Source organism: Hemiscyllium ocellatum, chromosome 33 (genome assembly GCF_020745735.1).
Source record: "Hemiscyllium ocellatum isolate sHemOce1 chromosome 33, sHemOce1.pat.X.cur, whole genome shotgun sequence".
Classification (NCBI taxonomy): Eukaryota; Metazoa; Chordata; class Chondrichthyes; order Orectolobiformes; family Hemiscylliidae; genus Hemiscyllium; species Hemiscyllium ocellatum.
In genome coordinates this window covers 4,976,903-4,999,288 of record NC_083433.1, presented here as the reverse complement: position 1 = coordinate 4,999,288, position 22,386 = coordinate 4,976,903, and the positions used below count along the sequence as shown (strand labels likewise).

Here is a 22,386-nt window from a genome sequence, read left to right as displayed (position 1 = left end):
CTGGATGGTGTCAAGCTTCCTGAAGGTTGTTAGAGCTGCCCCCATCCAGGCAAGTGGGGAGTATTCCCTCACACTCCTGACTTGTGCCTTGTGGATGGTGGACAGGCTTTAGGCAGTCAGGAGGTGAGTTCCTTGCTGCACGATTCTTAGCCTCTGACCTGCTCTGACCTCCCTTTCCCTGTAAAGCAGGGAAAGGGATCTATCGGAAGGATGTTATGAAACTTGAAAGGGTTCAGAAAAGATTTACAAGGATGTTGCCAGGGTTGGAGGGTTTGAGCTATAGGGAGAGGTTGAACAGGCTGGGGCTGTTTTCCCTGGAGCGCCGGAGGCTGAGGGGTGACCTTATAGAGGTTTTCAAAATTATGAGAGGTATGGATAGGATAAATAGACAAAGTCTTTTCCCTGGGGTTGGGGAGTCCAGAACTAGAGGGCATAGGTCTAGTGTGAGAGGGAAAAAATATAAAAAAAGACCTAAGGGGCAACGTTTTCACACAGAGAGTGGTACGTGTATGGAATGAGCTGCCAGAGGAAGTGGTGGAGGCTGGTACAATTACAACATTTAAGAGGCATCTGGATGGGTATATGAATAGGAAGGGTTTGGAGGGATATGGGCCGGGTGCTGGCAGGTGGGACTAGATTGGGTTGGGATATCTGGTCGGCATGGACGGGTTGGACTGAAGGGTCTGTTTCCGTGCTGTACATCTGTTCCAACCCTGGCAACAACTGTGTGAATCTTTTCTGAACCCTTTCAACTTTCACAACATCCTTCCGATAGCTCCCTTTCCCTGCTTTACATCTCACTGATGCTGGCCTCTGTCATATCATAACGTGGACCGTTTTAGATTGCTAGCTCACGAAGCAGAAGAAAGATCTAAATATTCTGGTGGTCAGTCACACCATTCCACTCTAAACCTACCTTAATATAGCCCCAGGACAGGGATAGCACGGGGTTAGATACTGAGTAAAGCTCCCTCTGCACTGTCCCCCATCAATCATTCCCAGGACAGCGACAGCACGGGGTTAGATACTGAGTAAAGCTCCCTCTGCACTGTCCCCCATCAATCATTCCCAGGACAGCGACAGCACGGGGTTAGATACTGAGTAAAGCTCCCTCTGCACTGTCCCCATCAAACATTCCCATGACAGGGACAGCACGGGGTTAGATACTGAGTAAAGCTCCCTCTGCACTGTCCCCCATCAAACATTCCCAGGACAGGGACAGCACGGGGTTAGATACTGAGTAAAGCTCCCTCTGCAGTGTCCCCCATCAAACATTCCCAGGACAGGGACAGCACGGGGTTAGATACTGAGTAAAGCTCCCTCTGCACTGTCCCCCAGCGAACACTCCCAGGGTAGGGAGAGCACAGGGTTAAACACAGAGTAAAGCTTCCTCAGGATTATCCTATCTAGGGAATGGTACTCCTGATGCTAAACCTCAGTGATATTTTCGTTTCCTGCTTCAGATGACCTAGGTTATGTTGGTACTACGATGGTCCGATATGAACTCTGCACTATTAGTCACGTTTTCACATGTAAGAGCAGGAACCCAGTCAGTCCTCCCTCTCAGTAACACAGAGAAGTGAAGACAATTCCAGCTCCCACTCTCTGTCCAGGCTGATATCACACTGACTCCACTCAGGACCAGAATCAAACCTCACACTGAGCACACTTCATATCCCCATGGTGAAATGGTCACGTTCATCTCTCATCCCCACACTCTCTCTCTCATTCTCTGCCCCTTCCTTCTTCCACCTACCTCTTCTTTCATGCCTTTCTCCAGCAGCATCATGACACACGCCTCAATGGGGAGAGCGATTTCCCGCTCGCAGGTTTTCAGATGCTCCTCCAGTGGCTGTCCAAAGGCTGGTTTCCCAGAGCAACCACCTTGCACAGAGAAAGCGGGCAGTGTGAGAACAACAGGGGAGGCTGCGAGGGTCGGGAACACACTCACTAAAGGGGAACAAGTAACTCCCCCAGCTCAGTCAATGTGTGAGTGTTAACATTGAGTATAATTGAGAGTGTGTATGAGTGGACATGTTGAGTGTGTTTGTGTGTGCGAGTTTGTGTGAGAGAGTTCATATGATTTGATAATGAATGTGTTTATTTGTGTGTGTATGGTGTGGTTCTGAGTGTGTGAGTGCCTGTGATTTGAGTGTGAGTGTGTGCAAGTGAGTGTGTGTACGTGTGAGTGTGTGTGAGTATCTGTGAGTGAGTATGAATATGTGCAAGTGAGTGTGTGCATGTGAGTGAGTGTCTGTATGTGTGTCAGTATGAGCATGTGAGTGTGTGCATGTGAGTGAGTGTGTGTGTGATGATTGAGTCTGTGTCAGTATGAGTGAGTGTATGTGTGAGGGTCTGTGACTGTGAGTCTGTGTGAGTGTGAGTCTGTGTGTGAGTGAGTGTAAGTTTGAGTGTGTTTGAGTGAGTGTGTGTCTGTGAGTATTAGTGACTGTGAGTCTGTGTGGGAAGGTGAGTGTGAGTGTGTGGCTGTGAGTCTGTGTGTGAGTGAGTCAGTGTGAGTGAGTGTAAGTTTGAGTGTGTTTGAGTGTGAGTGAGTGTGTGTCTGTGAGTATTAATGACTGTGAGTCTGTGTGGGAGGGTGAGCGTAAGTGTGTGGCTGTGAGTCTGTGTGAGTGTGAGTCTGTGTGTGAGTGAGTGTAAGTTTGAGTGTGTTTGAGTGAGTGTGTGTCTGTGAGTATTAGTGACTGTGAGTCTGTGTGGGAAGGTGAGTGTGAGTGTGTGGCTGTGAGTCTGTGTGTGAGTGAGTCAGTGTGAGTGAGTGTAAGTTTGATTGTGTTTGAGTGTGAGTGAGTGTGTGTCTGTGAGTATTAATGACTGTGAGTCTGTGTGGGAGGGTGAGCGTAAGTGTGTGGCTGTGAGTCTGTGTGTGAGTGAGTCAGTGTGTGTACATATATGTGTGTACGAATGAATGTGAGTGTGTTTGAGTGTGTGTGTGAGTATACGAAAATGAGTGAGTGTGAGTGAGCGTATGAGTGTGACTGAGTGTGTGTGAGTATATGAGTGTGAGTGTGTGTGAGCATGTGTGCGTGAGTGTGAGTAAGTATATGACTGTGTCTAAATCTGAGAGAGGTGAAGATGGAGAGGACAATGCCAGTGTTTGAGAGCAGACCATTCCGAGAGATACAATCCTGCTGTTGGTTCAGACACTCACCCGAGGGGCTGGGGCTAGGCCGCACTGTTGGCATCGCAGCATCTAAGGCTCGGAGAGACTTCCGGTGGTAATCAGCCTGTGCTTCCATTAACTTCCAAAACAGAGAGCGAGATTACATTCCAAGAATACTATACTTCCGATTGCACCACACAATTTCCCCGGAGCATAGTCACAATCTCGATAATATGTATATGATCTTAAGCATACCTTTTACCTTTTATCTTAGCCTGATGGACACACTTTCCTCATTCCTGATGAAGGGCTTATGCCCAAAACGTCGAATCTCCTGCTCCTTGGATGCTGCCTGACATGCTGCGCTTTTCCAGCAACACATTTTCAGCTCTGATACTCCAGCATCTGCAGACCTCACTTTCTCCCTGTTCTTAAGCATAACTCAAATACTCCAAGGTGTTTTCAGGGAAATGTTTTCAGACAGAAATAGGCCTGAGTCACATGATATCAGGACACACAACCAAAGGCTTGATCAGAGAGATCAGTTTTAAAGAGTCTCTTAATGGAGGAGATATAGAGAGGTTTAGGGAGGGAATGTCAGAGCTTAGCAAACCCAGGCATCTGATGACACAGCCATCAATGGAAACAGTCCAGCCTCTGAATTTCACCAGGAAACTAGCAAAGCATTTCTACACCATCCTCTCAACTTCCTCTTCGTTTCAATGTTTCATATCCCTCGATTGGACCATTTCTCAAACATTGTCTCTTCAAGCTGAAAAGTACATGTCTCTCCTTATAACCAATGGCACCGATACAGGAGATCAGCCTCCTGCAATAAAACCAGGGCTTGCTGACCCTCCTTGTGCTGTGGTGACGAGAGCTGAACATTATACTCAAAGTGCAAGTGAATTGTATCAATTGCACATGATTGGAACACAAATAAAGAGGCATTTATTGACACTGAGGTGTTTAGTATGGTTAGTCATCGAGTCATAGAGATCGACAGCATAAAAGCAGACCCTTCGGCCCAACTTGTCCCATGCTGCCCAGTATTCACAATTTAACCTTGACCCATTTGCCTGCGTTTGGTCCATATTCCTCTATACATATCCCATCCATTCTCAAATATTACTGAAATGATGAAATTGTACTCGCTTTCACCACTACATCTGGCAGCAAGTTCCAGACATTCACCACTGTCTGTGTGAAAAAATTGTCCCTCTGGACCCTTTTGTATCTCTCCCCTCTCACCTTGAACCTCTGCCCTTTCACCTTGAACCTCTGCCCTCTCACCTTGAACCTCTGCCCTCTCACCTTGAACCTCTGCCCTCTAGTTTTGGATTAGATTAGATTAGATTACTTACAGTGTGGAAACAGGCCCTTCGGCCCAACAAGTCCACACCGACCCGCCGAAGCGCAACCCATCCATACCCCTACATTTACCCCTTACCTAACACTACGGGCAATTTAGCATGGCCAATTCACCTGACCCGCACATCTTTGGACTGTGGGAGGAAACCGGAGCACCCGGAGGAAACCCACGCAGACACGGGGAGAATGTGCAAACTCCACACAGTCAGTGGCCTGAGTCGGGAATTGAACCGGGGTCTCAGGCGCTGTGAGACAGCAGTGCTAATCACTGTGCCACCATGCCGCCCACAAACTTTTAGACTCCTCTATCTTATGCATGCCTCGAATCATTTTATACACCTCTACAAGGTCACCCCTCAGTCTCATATGCTCCAGGAGAAAAGGCCCCAGCCTATCCATCCTTTCCTCATAACCCAAACCTTCCAGCCCAGGTGGTATCCTAGTAAATCTTTTCTGCACCCTTTCTAGTTTAGTAATATCCTTTCCATAACATGGTGACCAGAAAGGCATGCAGTACTCCAAATGTGACTGGAATACTTTGCCGTTATTTGCTTGTAATGTTTCATCCTGTGAACAAATCCCCACTGACATCTGGCCATCATCTTCATTAATTAACTGCTGGAAGTTTAATAATCAGGGCTGGAATAATAATCAGCGCAGAATTTAATAAGCACAGCCTGTCACTCTATGGCTTACCACAAAGTTTATCTCAGCGGAGGACTTGCAACAAGAATGAGCTCAAATCGTCACCATGAGTTAGTGAGTGACACCAGTCAGATGCACAAAGCACGATCGATTCCAATGGAACTAATTCAGGGTAAAAACACCAAGTTCCTAGCAGTAGGTTAATGCTGTTAACTTTATCCTGGCTTCACCACCCAGATCCAAATCCACCCATGAATTCCATTTCAGAACTATTTAGATGGGCGCTTGAACACAACGTACAAAGGCTTTAGGAGAAAGTGAGGTCTGCAGGTGCTGGAGATCAGAGCTGAAAATGTATTGCTGGAAAAGCGCAGCAGGTCAGGCAGCATCCAAGGAACAGGAGATTCGACGTTTCAAGCATAAGCCCTTCTTAAGGAAGAAGGGCTTATGCCCGAAACGTCGAATCTCCTGTTCCTTGGATGCTACCTGACCTGCTGCGCTTTTCCAGCAACACATTTTCAGTACAAGGCTTTAGGCCAAGTTTTGGGAACTGGGGTTGGAATAGATGGATGTTTGATGACCAATGCTGAAACGATGGGCTGAAGGGCCTCTCTCTGTGCTGTAAAACACTACGACTCTAAGAACAAACCGTCCAGCTGGTGATTCTAAGCTCTTGTATCCAGCGATCCAGTCTGAAGCAACTTTACAAATTTGTAACACAAACTGAAATTGCTGGAAAAGCTCAGGAAGTGCGGCAGCATCCGTGGAGAGGAGTCAGGGCTAACGTTTCGGGTCGAGGGACCCTTCCTCACACCCTTCTCTCCACAGATAATAAATAAATCATATCAAATATCCAGGAGGTCTCATTACTTACTGAGTAGAAGTAATTGGAGTATTCCTCTTCCTTGCTGGCAAAATGATATAGGTCAGCTGCATATTCATCCTGGAATCAGACCAACGGCCATTAGTTTACTCACTTTCAATCTCTTTTCGAGATGCCCCAGGGGAAGGTGTCAGTATCGGGGCGGGAAGGGAAGGTGAGTCTCCCTTTTAAACAAATTCAGCTCAACGAGGGGACATGGGTGGTCAGCCATTTTGGATCTGACAAAGGCCGGTCAGAATATTTTCTTCACAGTGAGTGACCAGGAGCTAGCAAGGAGCAAAAGGACAATCCCGAATCCAGAGGGCAATTCACCATAGAGGCTTAATCAGACTTCATCTAGAATAACCATATTCAGTTCTGGCTACACCATATACCTGGAAAGGGGGCACAGGCCTGGCAGTATAGGCTCACTGCTACAGTTCTGGGGCTGAGTTGGATTGAGAGAGCATGGGATTTACAGTTGCTTTGTATTGCTTTAAGCTGAAACTTTAAGCAATGACCTGGTGGTGGTACACAGTGTGGCCTGGGTAGGAATCTATGAACCAACTCTATAAGGACAAAAGGAACAAATTACTGCTGATGCTGCAATCTGGACTGAAAACAATAAATGCTGGATGGTCCCAGTGGGTCAGGCAGCTTCCACAGAGAGAGAGCGATCTAACGTTTAGAGTATAGACAACTCTTCATCAGAGCTGACCGGAACATCACTTAGACTCGAGATGTTAGCTCTCTCTCTCCGTGGACGCTGCCTGACCCGTGATGATCATCCAGCATCTGTTGGTTTCTATATGGACAGACTCCATGTCAGCACCCTCCACTCCACCCCCACTCCACCCTCACCCTCCACTCCACCCCCACTCCACCCTCACCCTCCACTCCACCCCCACTCCACCCCCACCCACCACTCCACCCTCACCCTCCACTCCACCCCCACTCCACCCCCACCCACCACTCCACCCCCACTCCCACTCAACCCCCAACCTCACTCCACCCCTACCCTCCACTGCACCCCCACCCCCACTCCACCCCCACTCCCACTCCACCCCCACTCCACCCCCACTCCACCCGTACTCCACCCCTACCCTCCACTGCACCCCCACCCCCACTCCACCCCCACTCCCACTCCACCCCACTCCACCCACACCCTCCACTCCCACCCTCCACTCCACCCCCACTCCACCCCCACTCCACCCCCACTCCACCCCCACTCCACCCCCACTCCACCCCCACTCCCACTCCACCCCCACCCTCACTCCACCCCCACTCCACCCCCACTCCACCCCCACTCCCACTCCACCCCCACCCTCACTCCACCCCCACTCCACCTCCATTCTACCCCTACCACCACTCCACCCCCACCCTCCAATCCACCCCCACCCCCACTCCACCCCATCCCACTCCACCTCCACACCAACTCCACTTCCACCCCCACTCCAAACCCACCCCCGCACCCACTCCCACTCCACCCCCATCCCCACTCCACCCCCATAGCCATTCCAAACCCACACCCGCACCCACTCCCACTTCAACCCCATCCTTATACCACGCCCATTCCACACCCCATTCCACTCCCACCCACACTCCACCCGCATGCCCACTCCAACCCCACCCTCACTCCAACCTCACTCCACACCCCATCCCACCCTACTCCCAAACCCACACCCACCACACTCCATCCCCGTACCCACTCCACCCCCAACTCCAACACCCACTTACCCCACCTGCAAACCTCACATCCGCCACACACCCCACCCCCACCCTCACCCCCAACCCCCACACCCACCACACCCCTCCACCTCCACCCAAACCACACTCCCCCCACCCACATCCCACTCCACCCCACCATTCCCACCCACAGCCGCACCCGCACCCGCACCCGCACCCCACCATCACCCCAGCCCCTCTCCATATCCACCCCACTGCCATCCCACCCCCACGAGTTCCACACGAACCTTACTCAGTTCGACCCGTCTCCACATCTCTTCGACATCGTCCTTCAGCAAGTCCAGTTTAGTTGTTGTCGATGAGACAGGTGTTCCCTGGTTGCCTGACTTTGTTGCTTGGTTCAGCCTACAACAGAGGACGGAGTGAGAAACATACACAGAAAGCAAGAGCAGTAGGCCATTCAGCCCATCAAACCTGCTCCACTACTCATTATGATCATCCAACTCAGTGCCATGTTCCCATTTTCTCCTTCATACCCTTCAGTACCTTTAGCCCTAAGAACTGTATCTAACTTCTTCTTGAAAATAATGTTTTGGCTTCAACTGCAGCAGAGAATTCCACAAACTCCCCACTCTCTGGGTGAGGAGATTTCTCCTCATCTCAGTCCTAAATGGCCTACCCTCTATCCTTAGACTGTGACCCCTGGCTCTGGACTCCTACATCAGACTAAATCTTCTGTCTTAGACCTCAGTCAGTTGAAGAAAGTACACAGTCCCTTGTTCAAGCTCAGAAGAAGCCCTTAGGCTAACAGGAAGCAAAGCATGGGGATAATTGAGTGCTATTCTGGTTGGCAATCAGTGACTCGTGGTGTGCCTCAGGGAACAGTGTTGGGACCACAATTATTTGCAACTTACGTAGATGATTTGGAGTTGGGGACCACATGAATTGTGAGAAAGTTTGCAATGACACGAAGATGAGTGGTCGAGCAAAGTGTGCTGAGGACTGTGACACTTTGCAAAGGGACATGGATAGGTCTGGCAGATGGAGTACAATGTTATTAAATGTGAAGTCATCCATTTTGGTCAGAGTAACAGTAAAAGGGATTCTTACTTGAATGGTTAAAACGTTGCAGCATGTTGCTGTGCAGAGGGACCTGGGTGTCCTTGTGCAGGAATCACAGAAGATTGGTCTGCAGGTACAAGAGGTAATTAGGAAGACAAATGGAGTTTTGTCCTTCATTGCTAAAAGGATTGAGTTTAAAAGCAGGGAGGTTATGTTGCACCTGTACAGGGTGCTGGTGAGGCCACACCTGGAGTACTGTGTGCAGTTTGGGTCTCTTTACCTGAGAAAGGATGGACTGACACTGGAGGTGGGTGCAGCGGAGGTTCACTGGATTGATTCCAGAGTTGAGAGGGTTGGCTTATGCAGAGAGACTGAGTAGAGTGGGATTATATTCATTGGAACTGAGAAAAATGAGAGGAGATCTTATAGAAACATATAAAATAATGAAGGGATTGGATAAGATAGAAGTAGAGAGGATGTTCCCACTGGAGGGTGAAACTAGGACAAGAGGGCATAGCCTTAAAATTAGAGGGAGCAAGTTTAGGATTGAATTGAGAAGGAACTTCTTCACTCAGAGGGTTGGGAATCTCTGGAATTCAGTCGAGGTTTCCTCAGTAAATGTTTTTAACGCTGAGATAGATAATTTTTTGAACGGTAAACGTACTAAGTGTAATGGTGAATGGGCGGGTAAGTGGAGCTGAGACCATGAAAAGATCAGCCATGATCTTATCGAATGGCAGACTGGGCCGAACAGCCTTCTCCTGCTCATTATGTTCTAATGAATCTGTGCAGACCTATCCCCACTCACCCCACTTAAACTGTACCTCAATATGAACAATGCTTTGTAAACAGCTGTGTCCCTGTGTGTTTCGATGTGTTCATGAGCTGCTGGAATATCTCTGTCGCTAACCCCTGTCTCGCAGTGTTTGTTTGTGTATATGTGGGCACATGAGATATGATGAGTTGGTAAATGTTGTAATTTTACCGATTCTTGGCAGCTGTCCAGTCCAGCGTTAGTTTGGCCAACTGCTTCTTGTGTTTGAGAACATTTGGAAGTTCCTCCTGTTTGTAAAGAAAGTTTTATTTTAAATATAATAGGTCGCTGTCTGCTGGGAACTATACAGGAAGTGCTGCAGATGTGTTGAGTTAGTTCCTCTGGTCCTCACTCAGGATCTGGTCCCCAGCACCATGCCAATCTCTGGCATCCCCATTCCTCATCCATGGGCTTCATCCGTTGGCATGGGGACATTTCCCAGAGATTCCCCTGATTGTATCCGCTGGGAGTTTAGAGACTGAACATTGGGGAAAAAACACATTGAATCAACGGTAGGGTGGGAGTTTTAACAAAAAAAATTCATTCACAGGATAAGGGCAGGGTTGGATAGGCCAGAATTTATTGCCTTCCCTAATTACCCAGAGGGCAGTTAAGAGTCAACCACATTGCTGTGGGTCTGGAGTCACATATAGGCCAGACCAGGTAAAGATGGCAGATTTCCCTCTCTAACAATCATTAATGAACCAAATGCTTTTTCTCCAATAATCAGCCAAAGATTCATGGTCATCATTAGATTCTTAATTCCAGATATTTAATAAATTCTAATTCCACCTTCTGCTATGGTAGGATTTGTACACAAGTCCCCAGATCCCAGGATTAACAGGCCAGTGATAATACCACTAGGTCATCACCTCCTCTTAATTCACTGCTGATGGTCAAACGAGATCTTGTCCTTTCCTGCTGACCACGTAGGAATTTCTGGTTCACCGTTGACATCCAATGCCTTCAGTAACTTGGATCTCAAGCTCTGGAATTTTCTTCATGAACAGCTCCCTAGTTCTTAAAGGCCCTCCTTCAATCTATTCCCTGCACCAGGCTCTTTCTCAGATCTCCAATGATCCTTTGGCATGGCTCAGTGTCAAGTTTACTCACTTCCTGGGAAGGTTGACTGAAACTAAAGGCTCTATATAAAGCTGGTGTTGAGTCCCCACTTCCACTCCCCCACCCCAGATGTGTGCAGCGCTCACTCCTGGCTTTGTGTTAACACCTACACAGTCTAACCACAGGCAGAGAAACAACTCAAACTGCTCCCGGGCCTATTTTTGGACACCATTACACAACAGCAAGCTGCTGAGGCCTGAGAACTGTGGCTTGGTTTCAAATTGAACAGGACGTCACCTTGCCTCCACTCTCAGTTATCGGAAAGTGCTTTGTGCACACGCAGACCTCTGCTTGTGAACCTATCCCATTCACCCACCACACAGTCTCCCCCTCACCATCATCCCCTCCTCTGAAGGTACATCTGGTAATGTCCATAGATCTGTGCCATGAACAAACAGCTCACTCATGCTAAAGAGAGACCATAGGTCCCTCACCATTCATCCCTCCCCTTGGCACACAGTGACCACACATCCCCATTCATTTTATGAAGAGTGACCATAGCTCCCTCCCCTCGGTACAGAGTCACCACACACACCTCACCCATTCATAGAATCCCTGCAGTGTGGAAACAGGCATTTGGCCCAACAAGTTCCAACCAACCCTCCAAAGAGTATCCCACCCAGACCTACTCCCATACTCGACATTTACACCTGACTAACACTCTTAACCTACACATCCCTGAACACTGCGGGCAATTTCCCACGGCCAATTCACCTGACCTGTACATCTTTGGACTATGGGAGGAAACTGGAGCACCTGGAGGAAACCCATGCAGACGTGGGGAGAATGTGCAAACCCCACACAGACAGTTGCTTGAGGCTGGAATTGAATCCGGGTCCCTGGAGCTGTGAGGCAGCCGTGCTCATCGCTGAGCCACCATACCACCCCTTGGCACAGAGTGACCACAGTCCCCTCCTATTGGCACAAAGTCACCACATGCCAGATAATAACCATCACAATCACGGGGAACTGAACTCTGAGATTTATCCCTGCAGTCTTGGTACAGTCAGGGGGGTGGGGGGGGGGGGGTGGTTAAATGAGTCACTGATGATCCCATTGCACACGGAAGCCTCGGACTTCACAACTTCTAGTTTTAAAAACAGGAAGATGAATTAAAATAGTTCCAGAATGTGACTGCTGGCAGGCCTGATATAAATAGAACTCTGTGGCTGACACTAAATCATACAGGAACCATTCACAACGCTGCCTTTTGCTACATGCTCAATGCCCTGGTTTATTATGGACACTCACTGTACATAGAGCCTCCCTGTATATACAATCAATCTGCTCACCTCCGAGAGTTTGTACAGTGGGTCCAGGACGTCCCTCTCCACTTGAAGTTCGTGTTCAATGAGGACCTTTGCTAAGGTGTTTTCAACTGAGCAACAGAGCTCCATCATTTTCCTATCGGAGTAAACCATGAGAAAGAAGAATCATAGCAGCTCTACAGCATTTCGTCCATCGGGTCTGCACTGACCCTCCGAAGAGCATCCTATCCAGACCCACCCCTCTACCCCATCCCTGTAACCCTGCCTTTCCCATGGCCAATCCCCCGAGTCTGGGCTGTGGGAGGAAACCGGAGCACCCAGAGGAAACCCACGCACCTCTGGCAGTTGAATTGGGGATTTGGGACAAGCCAGAGGGATTGGGCCCAGTGATTGATGTGGGTGCCTCTTTTCCTCAGCATTGACCATCCCACAGTCTTGTCTCAGCCTGCAACAGTAGCCATTGGCTTCTTACCCACCTAATGGGGGACTCGTTGTCCAACTCTCTGCAGCTGTCCTCTATGCTCTGTGACAGCAACATCAGCGGCATCTTTTTCTGTGTAAGAAAGGAGAAGGCATCAGGCTTGAAGGCACCTTGGGACGTGAGAGAGTGGGAGCATGGGGGCTGCAAAGAGCAGGCAGCTCCTGGGTCACCTCAACTCAGAGGCAGCAAGAGCATACGAGCTTGGAGCAGGAGTAGACCACCAGGCACGCCCCACCCCGAGCGAGCCTTCTCCACCATTCAATAAAATCATGGCTGACCTTTTCACTGCCTCAGCTCTGCTTACTCGCCCTCTCACCATAACTCTCAATTCATTCACTGTTCAAAAATCATTCAACAAGGTAGCCTAAACAGTGTAGAGGAAGCTTTACACTGTATCTAACCCTGTGCTGTGACTGTCCTCGGTGTGTTTGATGGGGACAGTGCAGAGGAAGCTTTACTCTGTATCTAACCCTGTGCTGTCCCTGTCCTGGGAGTGTTTGATGGGGACAGTGCAGAGGAAGCTTTACTCTGTATCTAACCCTGTGCTGTCCCTGTCCTGGGAGCGTTTGATGGGGACAGTGTAGAGGGAGCTTTAATCTGTATCTAACCCTGTGCTGTCCCTGTCCTGGGAGTGTTTGATGGGGACAGTGTAGAGGAAGCTTTACTCTGTATCTAACCCTGTGCTGTCCCTGTCCTGGGAATGTTTGATGGGGACAGTGTAGAGGAAGCTTTACTCTGTATCTTTCCCAGTGCTGTCCCTGTCCTGGGAATGTTTGATGGGGACAGTGTAGAGGAAGCTTTACTCTGTATCTAACCCTGTGCTGTCCCTGTCCTGGGAATGTTTGATGGGGACAGTGTAGAGGAAGCTTTACTCTGTATCTTTCCCAGTGCTGTCCCTGTCCTGGGAATGTTTGATGGGGACAGTGTAGAGGAAGCTTTACTCTGTATCTTTCCCAGTGCTGTCCCTGTCCTGGGTGTGTTTGATGGGGGGGGCAGTGTAGAGAGAGTTTCATTCTGTATCTAACCCTGTGTTGTGCCTGTCCTGGGAGTTTTTGACAGTGACAGTGTATAGGAAGCTTTACTCTGTATCTAACACCCTGCTGTCCCTGTCCTGGGATGGGAGGGACAGTGCAGAGGGATCTTTACTCTGTAAATAATGTAAGATCGCAAGATCACAGAGCAGGAGTGGGCCATCTGGTCCTTTGAACCATCTCTTCCATTCAGTAACATCATTCTAAAAAATAATCAGATGGTAGGTGAAGGGGTAAATGTAGGGGAATAGATCTGGGTGGGTTGTGCTTCAGTGGGTCAAAGGGCTTGTTTCCACACTGTAAGTAACCAAAAAAAACAATCATGGCTGATCTTTATTGTTGACTCAGCTCCACTTACCTGCCCGCTCACCATAACCCTTAATTTCTTTATTGTTCAAAAATCTATCTATCTTTGCCTCAAGAATATTCAACGAGGTAGCCTCAGCTGCCTCACTGGGCAGGGAATTCCACAGATTCACAACCCTTTAAGTGGAAAGGTTCCTCCTCAACTCAGTCCTAAACCTGGTCCCCTTTATTGTTGAGGGTATATCCCCTGGTTCTAGTTTCACCTGCCAGTGGAAACAACCTCCCTGTTTCTATATTATCTATTCCCCTCATAATTTTATATGTTTCTATACGATCCCTCCTTATTATTCTCAATTCCAAGGAATATAATTCCCATTTCCTCAGTCTCTCTGCATAAACCAGTGCTGTCAACTCCGGAATCAACCGAGTGAACCTCCTGCTCCCCCTCCAGTGCCAGTCCATCCTTTCTCAGGTAAGGAGACCAAAACTGTGCACAGGTGTGGCCTCACCAGCACTCTGTACAACTGCAACATAACTTCCCTGTTTTTAATGTCCATCCCTTTAACAATGAAGGATAATATTCCATTTGATTTCTTAATTACCTGCTGTAACTGCAGACCGACCTTTTGGGATTCATTAAGACCCGAGCTCTCCAAAGTCCTCACCCAGTGTGGAAGGAAGAGAGTGTGAGTGGAGAGAAGAGGTCTTACCCGGGACTGCGTGCATGAGTCAGACAGCAGAGCAACAGTTGGAGTCAAATCGGGTCTTGTTTTGGCCTCCCTTGAAGATTAATCCCTCGCCCGTAGAGTCACACAGCACGAGAACAGACCCTTCGGTCCAACCAGACCATGCCAAACATAATCCCAAACTAAACTATCCCACCTGCCTGCTCCTGGCCCATATCCCTCCAAACCCTTTCCGATTCATGTACTTATCCAAATCTCTTTTAAATGTTGTAACTGTACCCACACCCATCACTTCCTTAGGAAGTTCATTCCACACACAAACCACCCTCCGTGTAAAGCATTTAGCCCTCATGTCTTTTTAAAATCTCTCACCTCTGACCCTTAGCCTTGTAATCCCCCATCCCAGGGAAAAGACGATGACTATTAACTTGATCCATAACCCTCATGATTTTATGAACATCTATCAGGTTGCTTCTCAACCTCTTACGCTCCTGTGAAAAAACGTCTCAGCCTATTCAGGCTTTTCATTGTAACTCTAACCTTCCATATCCAGCTTAAACACTTGGTCTATATATACAAGAGAAGTGTAGTCCACTGGTATGTTAACAGAAGTGTGTAAAACAATAGTTATCAGATTGTCAATGTTGATAAACTCTTTCAATTAGGAAGACTTGGCCCAGGGACTATTACATTGATGTTCCAAATTTCCAACATATACAGGAAAACCCAGTCGTTTCAGCACAGAAACAGGCCATTCAGCCCCATAAATCAATATCAATATTGTTAGAAATATGTGATATCTGATATATGAATGTAAAATACCATTGGTCGGGATAACATATATATCTTTTCGCAGTTCTAAAAAGGACACTTTGCAAAGCAAAAGGCCGTGAATACAACAACAACAACACTGCATTCGCAAGGACCAGGCTGTTTGGATGGAGATGTGAAGTCTCCAATCTTGTCAGAAACAGGTCACATGGTCCAGTTATTAGTGTAATAAAGAGCTGAATTGTTAATTCAGACGGACGTGAAGTCTGAAATAATTTGCCTGATGAGCAATAGTCCTTCACTCTTTCTCTCTCTTTCCCTGAAACTTCTTTTGGAGGTTTTGTGAATCAAAAACCCACTGGAAGGGCTCATTGCCACTTGTGAAGGGTTCATGAAGAAGATTTTGAAATCTACCTTACTATCTCCAGAAAAGGGAATTTATCCAGCCCCGACCGATCCAAGGGGTTAATGCAGTGCCAAAAGCTTGTGTGTGGCTTCAGTTGCAGATCTATTTTTGAAACAATCAATGACTATTCCTTTTCTTCTGAGTTTAACTGCTACCTCATCAAAGAACGCTTGAGAAAACACCCTGCGGAGTTGTACCTTTTTTTATCTGTGTTCATGTGAAAGAGAGAGAATGGGTGTGAGAGAGAAAGCATGAGAATGAGTGAGTGCATGTGAGAGGAGAATGTAAGAAAGAGCATACGTATATGAGAGAGGGAATGTGTGTGTATGTGAGTGCATGAGAGTGTGAGAGGGAGAGAATGTGTGTGTTCATAAGCAAATGTGTGTGAGTGAGTATGTGTTTCAGGTGTACGTGTTAGTGGCTGTCTGTGTGAGAGAGTATGCGTGTGTGAGAAAGAGTGTGTGTGTGAGAGTGTGTGTGAGTGTCTCTCAAATGCACACATACTGTCACACTCACACCCACTCTCTCTCTCAACACACACACACACACACACACACACAGTCTCTCAAACTCACATACTGTATGTGTGAATATGTGTGAGAGAATATGTATGAGAGTGTGTGTGTGTGTTTGAGAGATTATGTGTCTTTGAGAGAGAGTGTGTGTGAGAGACTGCAGGTGTTTGAGAGAGAGTGTGTGAGATATTTTGAGAGAAAGTGTGCAAGAGAGTGTGGTATGAGAGAGTGTATGTGTTTAAGAGAGAGTGTGTGTATTTGAGAGAGAGATTGCGTGGGAGAGAGTCTAAACCTTTTGTTAAGAATCGTCGCATCTTCACTTGAGTACGTTTTGCTTGCATTAAACTATTTCTTTATTTGTTATCTGGACATCAGGTTAATTTGTTTCTGATCCTGAAGAAAATACAGTCAGATACCAATATGACTGGCAATATTACTGCTCTTTTTAATTCCGCCTTTGTAAAGGTGAGCAGATGGAAGCCAGAATACTGGGACAACCTGATGTTAATGTGACGAAGGAGTTTGCTCACTCACCAGGCGTTTATCAAAATCTGAACCTTGTTGGCCATGAAGGCAGGATAGTAGTCTCTTGTAGGTGACACAAGTTGCTTTCCGTGTGGGTTCGATCCTGTTTTCAAACTGAACAAAAGTAGAGACAAAGAGGTGAAAGGTCAATGTGTTTAATGAATGGGAAAGCAATCTACCATGGGAGCAGGGGAGGTTCAAAGTTCAAATGCAAAAAAGCCTTTAGCCCATCGGTATCCCCTGGAAAACCAGAACCCTGCTTGGTGAAGCTTGAAGAGGAACAGGACTTCAGCTTCACTCACCCCAAGGCATCAATCGACTACAATACAGCACCCCTTCAGCACTACACTGCAATATCAGCACTCCCTCAGCGCTACACTGCAATATCAGCACTCCCTCAGCGCTAAACTGGAATATCAACACTCCCTCAATGTTACACTGGAATATCAGCACTCCCTCAGCGCAACACTGGAATATCAACACTCAGTGCTAAACTGGAATATCAACACTCCCTCAATGTTACACTGGAATATCAGCACTCCCTCAGCGCAACACTGGAATATCAGCACTCACTCAGTGCCACACTGGAATATCAGCATCCCCTCAGCGCAACACTGGAATATCAGCACTCCCTCAGTGCTTCACTGGAATATCAGCATCCCCTCAGCGCTACATTGGAATATCAACGCTCCCTCAGTGCTACGCTGGAATATCAATAATCCCTCAGCGCTACACTGGAAAATCAACACTCCCTCAGCGCTACACTGGAATATCAACACTTCTTCAGTGCTTCACTGGAATATCAACACTCCCTCAGTGCTACACTGGAATATCAGCATCCCCTCAGCACCTCACTGGAATATCAACACTCCCACAGTGCTACACTGGAATATCAACACTCCCTCAGCGCTACACTGGAATCTCAACACTCCCTCAGTGCTACACTGGAATATCAACGCTCCCTCAGTGCTACACTGGAATATCAGCACCCCTCAGCGCTTCACTGGAATATCAACACTCCCTCAGTGCTACACTGGAATATCAACGCTCCCTCAGTGCTACACTGGAATATCAGCACCCCTCAGCGCTTCACTGGAATATCAACACACCCTCAGCGCTACACTGAAATATCAACACTTCTTCAGCGCTTCACTGGAATATCAACACTCCCTCAGCGCTACACTGGAATATCAACACTCCCTCAGTGCTACACTGGAATATCAACACTCCCTCAGCGCTACACTGGAATATCAACACTCCCTCAGCACTTCACTGGAATATCAACACTCCCTCAGCGCTATACTGGAATATCAACACTCCCTCAGCGCTACACTGGAAGATCAACACTCCCTCAGCGCTTCACTGGAATATCAACACTTCTTCAGCGCTTCACTGGAATATCAACACTCCCTCAGCGCTACACTGGAATATCAACACTCCCTCAGTGCTACACTGGAATATCAACACTCCCTCAGCGCTACACTGGAATATCAACACTCCCTCAGCACTTCACTGGAATATCAACACTCCCTCAGCGCTATACTGGAATATCAACACTCCCTCAGCGCTACACTGGAAGATCAACACTCCCTCAGCGCTTCACTGGAATATCAACACTCCCTCAGCACTTCACTGGAATATCAACACTCCCTCAGCGCTTCACTGGAATATCAACACCCCCTCAGTGCTACACTGGAATATCAGCACCCCTCAGCACTTCACTGGAATATCAACACTCCCTCAGCGCTTCACTGGAATATCAGCATTCCCTCAGCACTTCACTGGAATATCAGCATCCCCTCAGCGCTAAACTGGAATATCAACACTCACTCAGCGCTTCACTGGAATATCAACACTCCCTCAGCGCTACACTGGAAGATCAACACTCCCTCAGCGCTTCACTGGAATATCAACACTTCTTCAGCGCTTCACTGGAATATCAACACTCCCTCAGCGCTACACTGGAATATCAACACTCCCTCAGTGCTACACTGGAATATCAACACTCCCTCAGCGCTACACTGGAATATCAACACTCCCTCAGCACTTCACTGGAATATCAACACTCCCTCAGCGCTATACTGGAATATCAACACTCCCTCAGCGCTACACTGGAAGATCAACACTCCCTCAGCGCTTCACTGGAATATCAACACTCCCTCAGCACTTCACTGGAATATCAACACTCCCTCAGCGCTTCACTGGAATATCAACACCCCCTCAGTGCTACACTGGAATATCAGCACCCCTCAGCACTTCACTGGAATATCAACACTCCCTCAGCGCTTCACTGGAATATCAGCATTCCCTCAGCACTTCACTGGAATATCAGCATCCCCTCAGCGCTACACTGGAATATCAACACTCACTCAGCGCTTCACTGGAATATCAACACTCCCTCAGCGCTACACTGGAATATCAACACTCCCTCAGTGCTACACTGGAATATCAGCACCCCTCAGCACTTCACTGGAATATCAACACTCCCTCAGCGCTACACTGGAATATCAACATTATCTCTGCGCTACACTGGAATATCAACACTCCCTCAGCGCTTCACTGGAATATCAACACCCCCTCAACACTACACTGGAATATCAACACTCTCTGAGCACTTTACTGGAACATCAACACTCCTTCAGCGCTACACTGGAATTTCAACACTCCCTCAGCGCTTCACTGGAAAATCAGCATCTCCTCAGCACTTCACTGGAATATCAACACTCCCTCAGCGCTACACTGGAAGATCAACGCTCCCGCAGCACTTCACTGGAATATCAACACTCCCTCAGCGCTACACTGGAATATCAACGCTCCCGCAGCACTTCACTGGAATATCAACACTCCCTCAGTGCTACACTGGAATATCAACACTCACTCAGCGCTTCACTGGAATATCAACACTCCCTCAGCGCTACACTGGAATATCAACACTTCTTCAGCGCTTCACTGGAATATCAACACTCCCTCAGCGCTACACTGGAATATCAACACTCCCTCAGTGCTACACTGGAATATCAACACTCCCTCAGCGCTACACTGGAAGATCAACACTCCCTCAGCGCTTCACTGGAATATCAACACTCCCTCAGCACTTCACTGGAATATCAACACTCCCTCAGCGCTTCACTGGAATATCAACACCCCCTCAGTGCTACACTGGAATATCAGCACCCCTCAGCACTTCACTGGAATATCAACACTCCCTCAGCGCTATACTGGAATATCAACACTCCCTCAGCGCTACACTGGAAGATCAACACTCCCTCAGCGCTTCACTGGAATATCAACACTCCCTCAGCACTTCACTGGAATATCAACACTCCCTCAGCGCTTCACTGGAATATCAACACCCCCTCAGTGCTACACTGGAATATCAGCACCCCTCAGCACTTCACTGGAATATCAACACTCCCTCAGCGCTTCACTGGAATATCAGCATTCCCTCAGCACTTCACTGGAATATCAGCATCCCCTCAGCGCTACACTGGAATATCAACACTCACTCAGCGCTTCACTGGAATATCAACACTCCCTCAGCGCTACACTGGAATATCAACACTCCCTCAGTGCTACACTGGAATATCAGCACCCCTCAGCACTTCACTGGAATATCAACACTCCCTCAGCGCTACACTGGAATATCAACATTATCTCTGCGCTACACTGGAATATCAACACTCCCTCAGCGCTTCACTGGAATATCAACACCCCCTCAACACTACACTGGAATATCAACACTCTCTGAGCACTTTACTGGAACATCAACACTCCTTCAGCGCTACACTGGAATTTCAACACTCCCTCAGCGCTTCACTGGAAAATCAGCATCTCCTCAGCACTTCACTGGAATATCAACACTCCCTCAGCGCTACACTGGAATATCAACGCTCCCGCAGCACTTCACTGGAATATCAACACTCCCTCAGCGCTACACTGGAATATCAACACTCCCGCAGCACTTCACTGGAATATCAACACTCCCTCAGCGCTACACTGGAATATCAACACTATCTCTGCGCTCCACTGGAATATCAACACTCCCTCAGCACTTCACTGGAATATTAACACTCCCTCAGCACTACACTGGAATATCAGCACCCCTCGGCGCTTCACTGGAATATCAACACTCCCTCAGCGCTACACTGGAATTTCAACACTCCCTCAGCGCTACACTGGAATATCAACACTCACTCAGCGCTTCACTGGAATATCAACACTCCCTCAGCACTTCACTGGAATATCAAAACTTCCTCAGTGCTACACTGGAATATCAACGCTCCCTCAGCGCTACACTGGAATATCAACACTCCCTCAGCGCTTCACTGGAATACCAACACTCACTCAGCGCTACACTGGAATATCAAAACTTCCTCAGTGCTACACTGGAATATCAACGCTCCCACATCACTTCACTGGAATATCAACACTCCCTCAGCGCTACACTGGAATATCAACACTATCTCTGCGCTACACTGGAATATCAATACTCCCTCAGCACTTCACTGGAATATTAACACTCCCTCAGCACTACACTGGAATATCAGCACCCCTCGGCGCTTCACTGGAATATCAACACTCCCTCAGCACTTCACTGAAATATCAACACTCCCTCAGCGCTACACTGGAATATCAGCTCCTCCTCAGCGCTACACTGGAATATCAGCTCCTCCTCAGCGCTACACTATAATATCAACACTCCCTCAGCAGTTCTATATGGAATATCAGAACTCCCTTGGCGCTACAGTGGAACATTAGCACCCCCTCAGCATTTCTCTCTCAGAAGAACAGGCAACTAAGAAGGCAAGAGGAACTATGTCCTTCATTGCTAGCAGGATGGAGTTTAAAAGCAGAGCAGTTATGCTGCAGCTGTACAGGGTGCTGGCGAGGCCACACCTGGAGTACTGTGTGCAGTTTTGGTCTCCTTACCTGAGAAAGGATGTACTGGCACTAGAGGGGGTGCAGAAGACGTTCACTAGGCTGATTCTGGAGTTGAGGGATTTGACTTATGAGGGGAGACTGAGTAGACTGGGAATATATTCATTGGAATTGAGAAGAATGAGGGGGGTCTTATAGAAACATATAAAATTATGAAGGGAATAGATAAGACAGAAGTAGGGAGGATATTTCTACTGGAGGGTGAAACTAGGACAAGAGGGCATAGCCTCAAAATTAGCGAGAACAGATTAAGGACTGAATTGAGAAGGAACTTCTTCACCCAGAGGGTCGGGAATCTTTGGAAATCCCTGCCCAGTGAAGTAGTCGAGGCTTCCTCAGTAAATGTTCTTAAAGCTAAGATAGATAATTTTTTGGAAAGGTAAAAGAATTAGGGGTTACAGTGAGAGGGCGGGTAAGTGGAGCTGAGGCTGTGAAAAGATCAGCCATGATCTTATTGAACAGTGGAGTGGGCGTGAAGGGCCAGACGGCCTACTCCTGCTCTTAGTTCTCATGTTCTAATGAATAATTATGACATGGGATGGGAGAGTCATGTCTTGTTTCCCCATTGATTGAACCATGGAGTTGCCCTGACGTGTGGAACTTCAATTATTTCAGAGCAAATAATTTGGTTTGAGCATGAGATTGAAAATGTGAGAATGATAACCCATGGGTTTATCTTGTTCCTGTCCGGCACTGAAAAGGATGGAAAATAAAAGAACAAACTCTCAGTTGTCCCTCAGTGGTGGTCAGTGAGTCTCATCATCAGTACAGTG

At 47.8% G+C, this 22,386-nt stretch overlaps 1 protein-coding gene across 2 annotated transcripts in view; it reads right to left on the bottom strand.

Moving 5' to 3' along the window:
- The window catches only part of LOC132831284 (SH3 domain-binding protein 1-like), a 71,836-nt gene that overhangs the window by 24,123 nt on the left and 25,327 nt on the right, over positions 1 to 22,386 (bottom strand). For both annotated transcript variants that reach the window (XM_060849325.1, XM_060849326.1), the window contains exons 3-10: positions 16,685 to 16,789; positions 12,431 to 12,507; positions 11,979 to 12,090; positions 9,736 to 9,812; positions 7,976 to 8,093; positions 6,015 to 6,083; positions 3,173 to 3,263; positions 1,757 to 1,884 (exon numbers count right to left, since the gene is read on the bottom strand). In XM_060849325.1, coding sequence (XP_060705308.1) covers positions 1,757 to 1,884; positions 3,173 to 3,263; positions 6,015 to 6,083; positions 7,976 to 8,093; positions 9,736 to 9,812; positions 11,979 to 12,090; positions 12,431 to 12,507; positions 16,685 to 16,789 — 777 coding nt within the window. The remainder of the gene's footprint in view (positions 1 to 1,756; positions 1,885 to 3,172; positions 3,264 to 6,014; positions 6,084 to 7,975; positions 8,094 to 9,735; positions 9,813 to 11,978; positions 12,091 to 12,430; positions 12,508 to 16,684; positions 16,790 to 22,386) is intronic.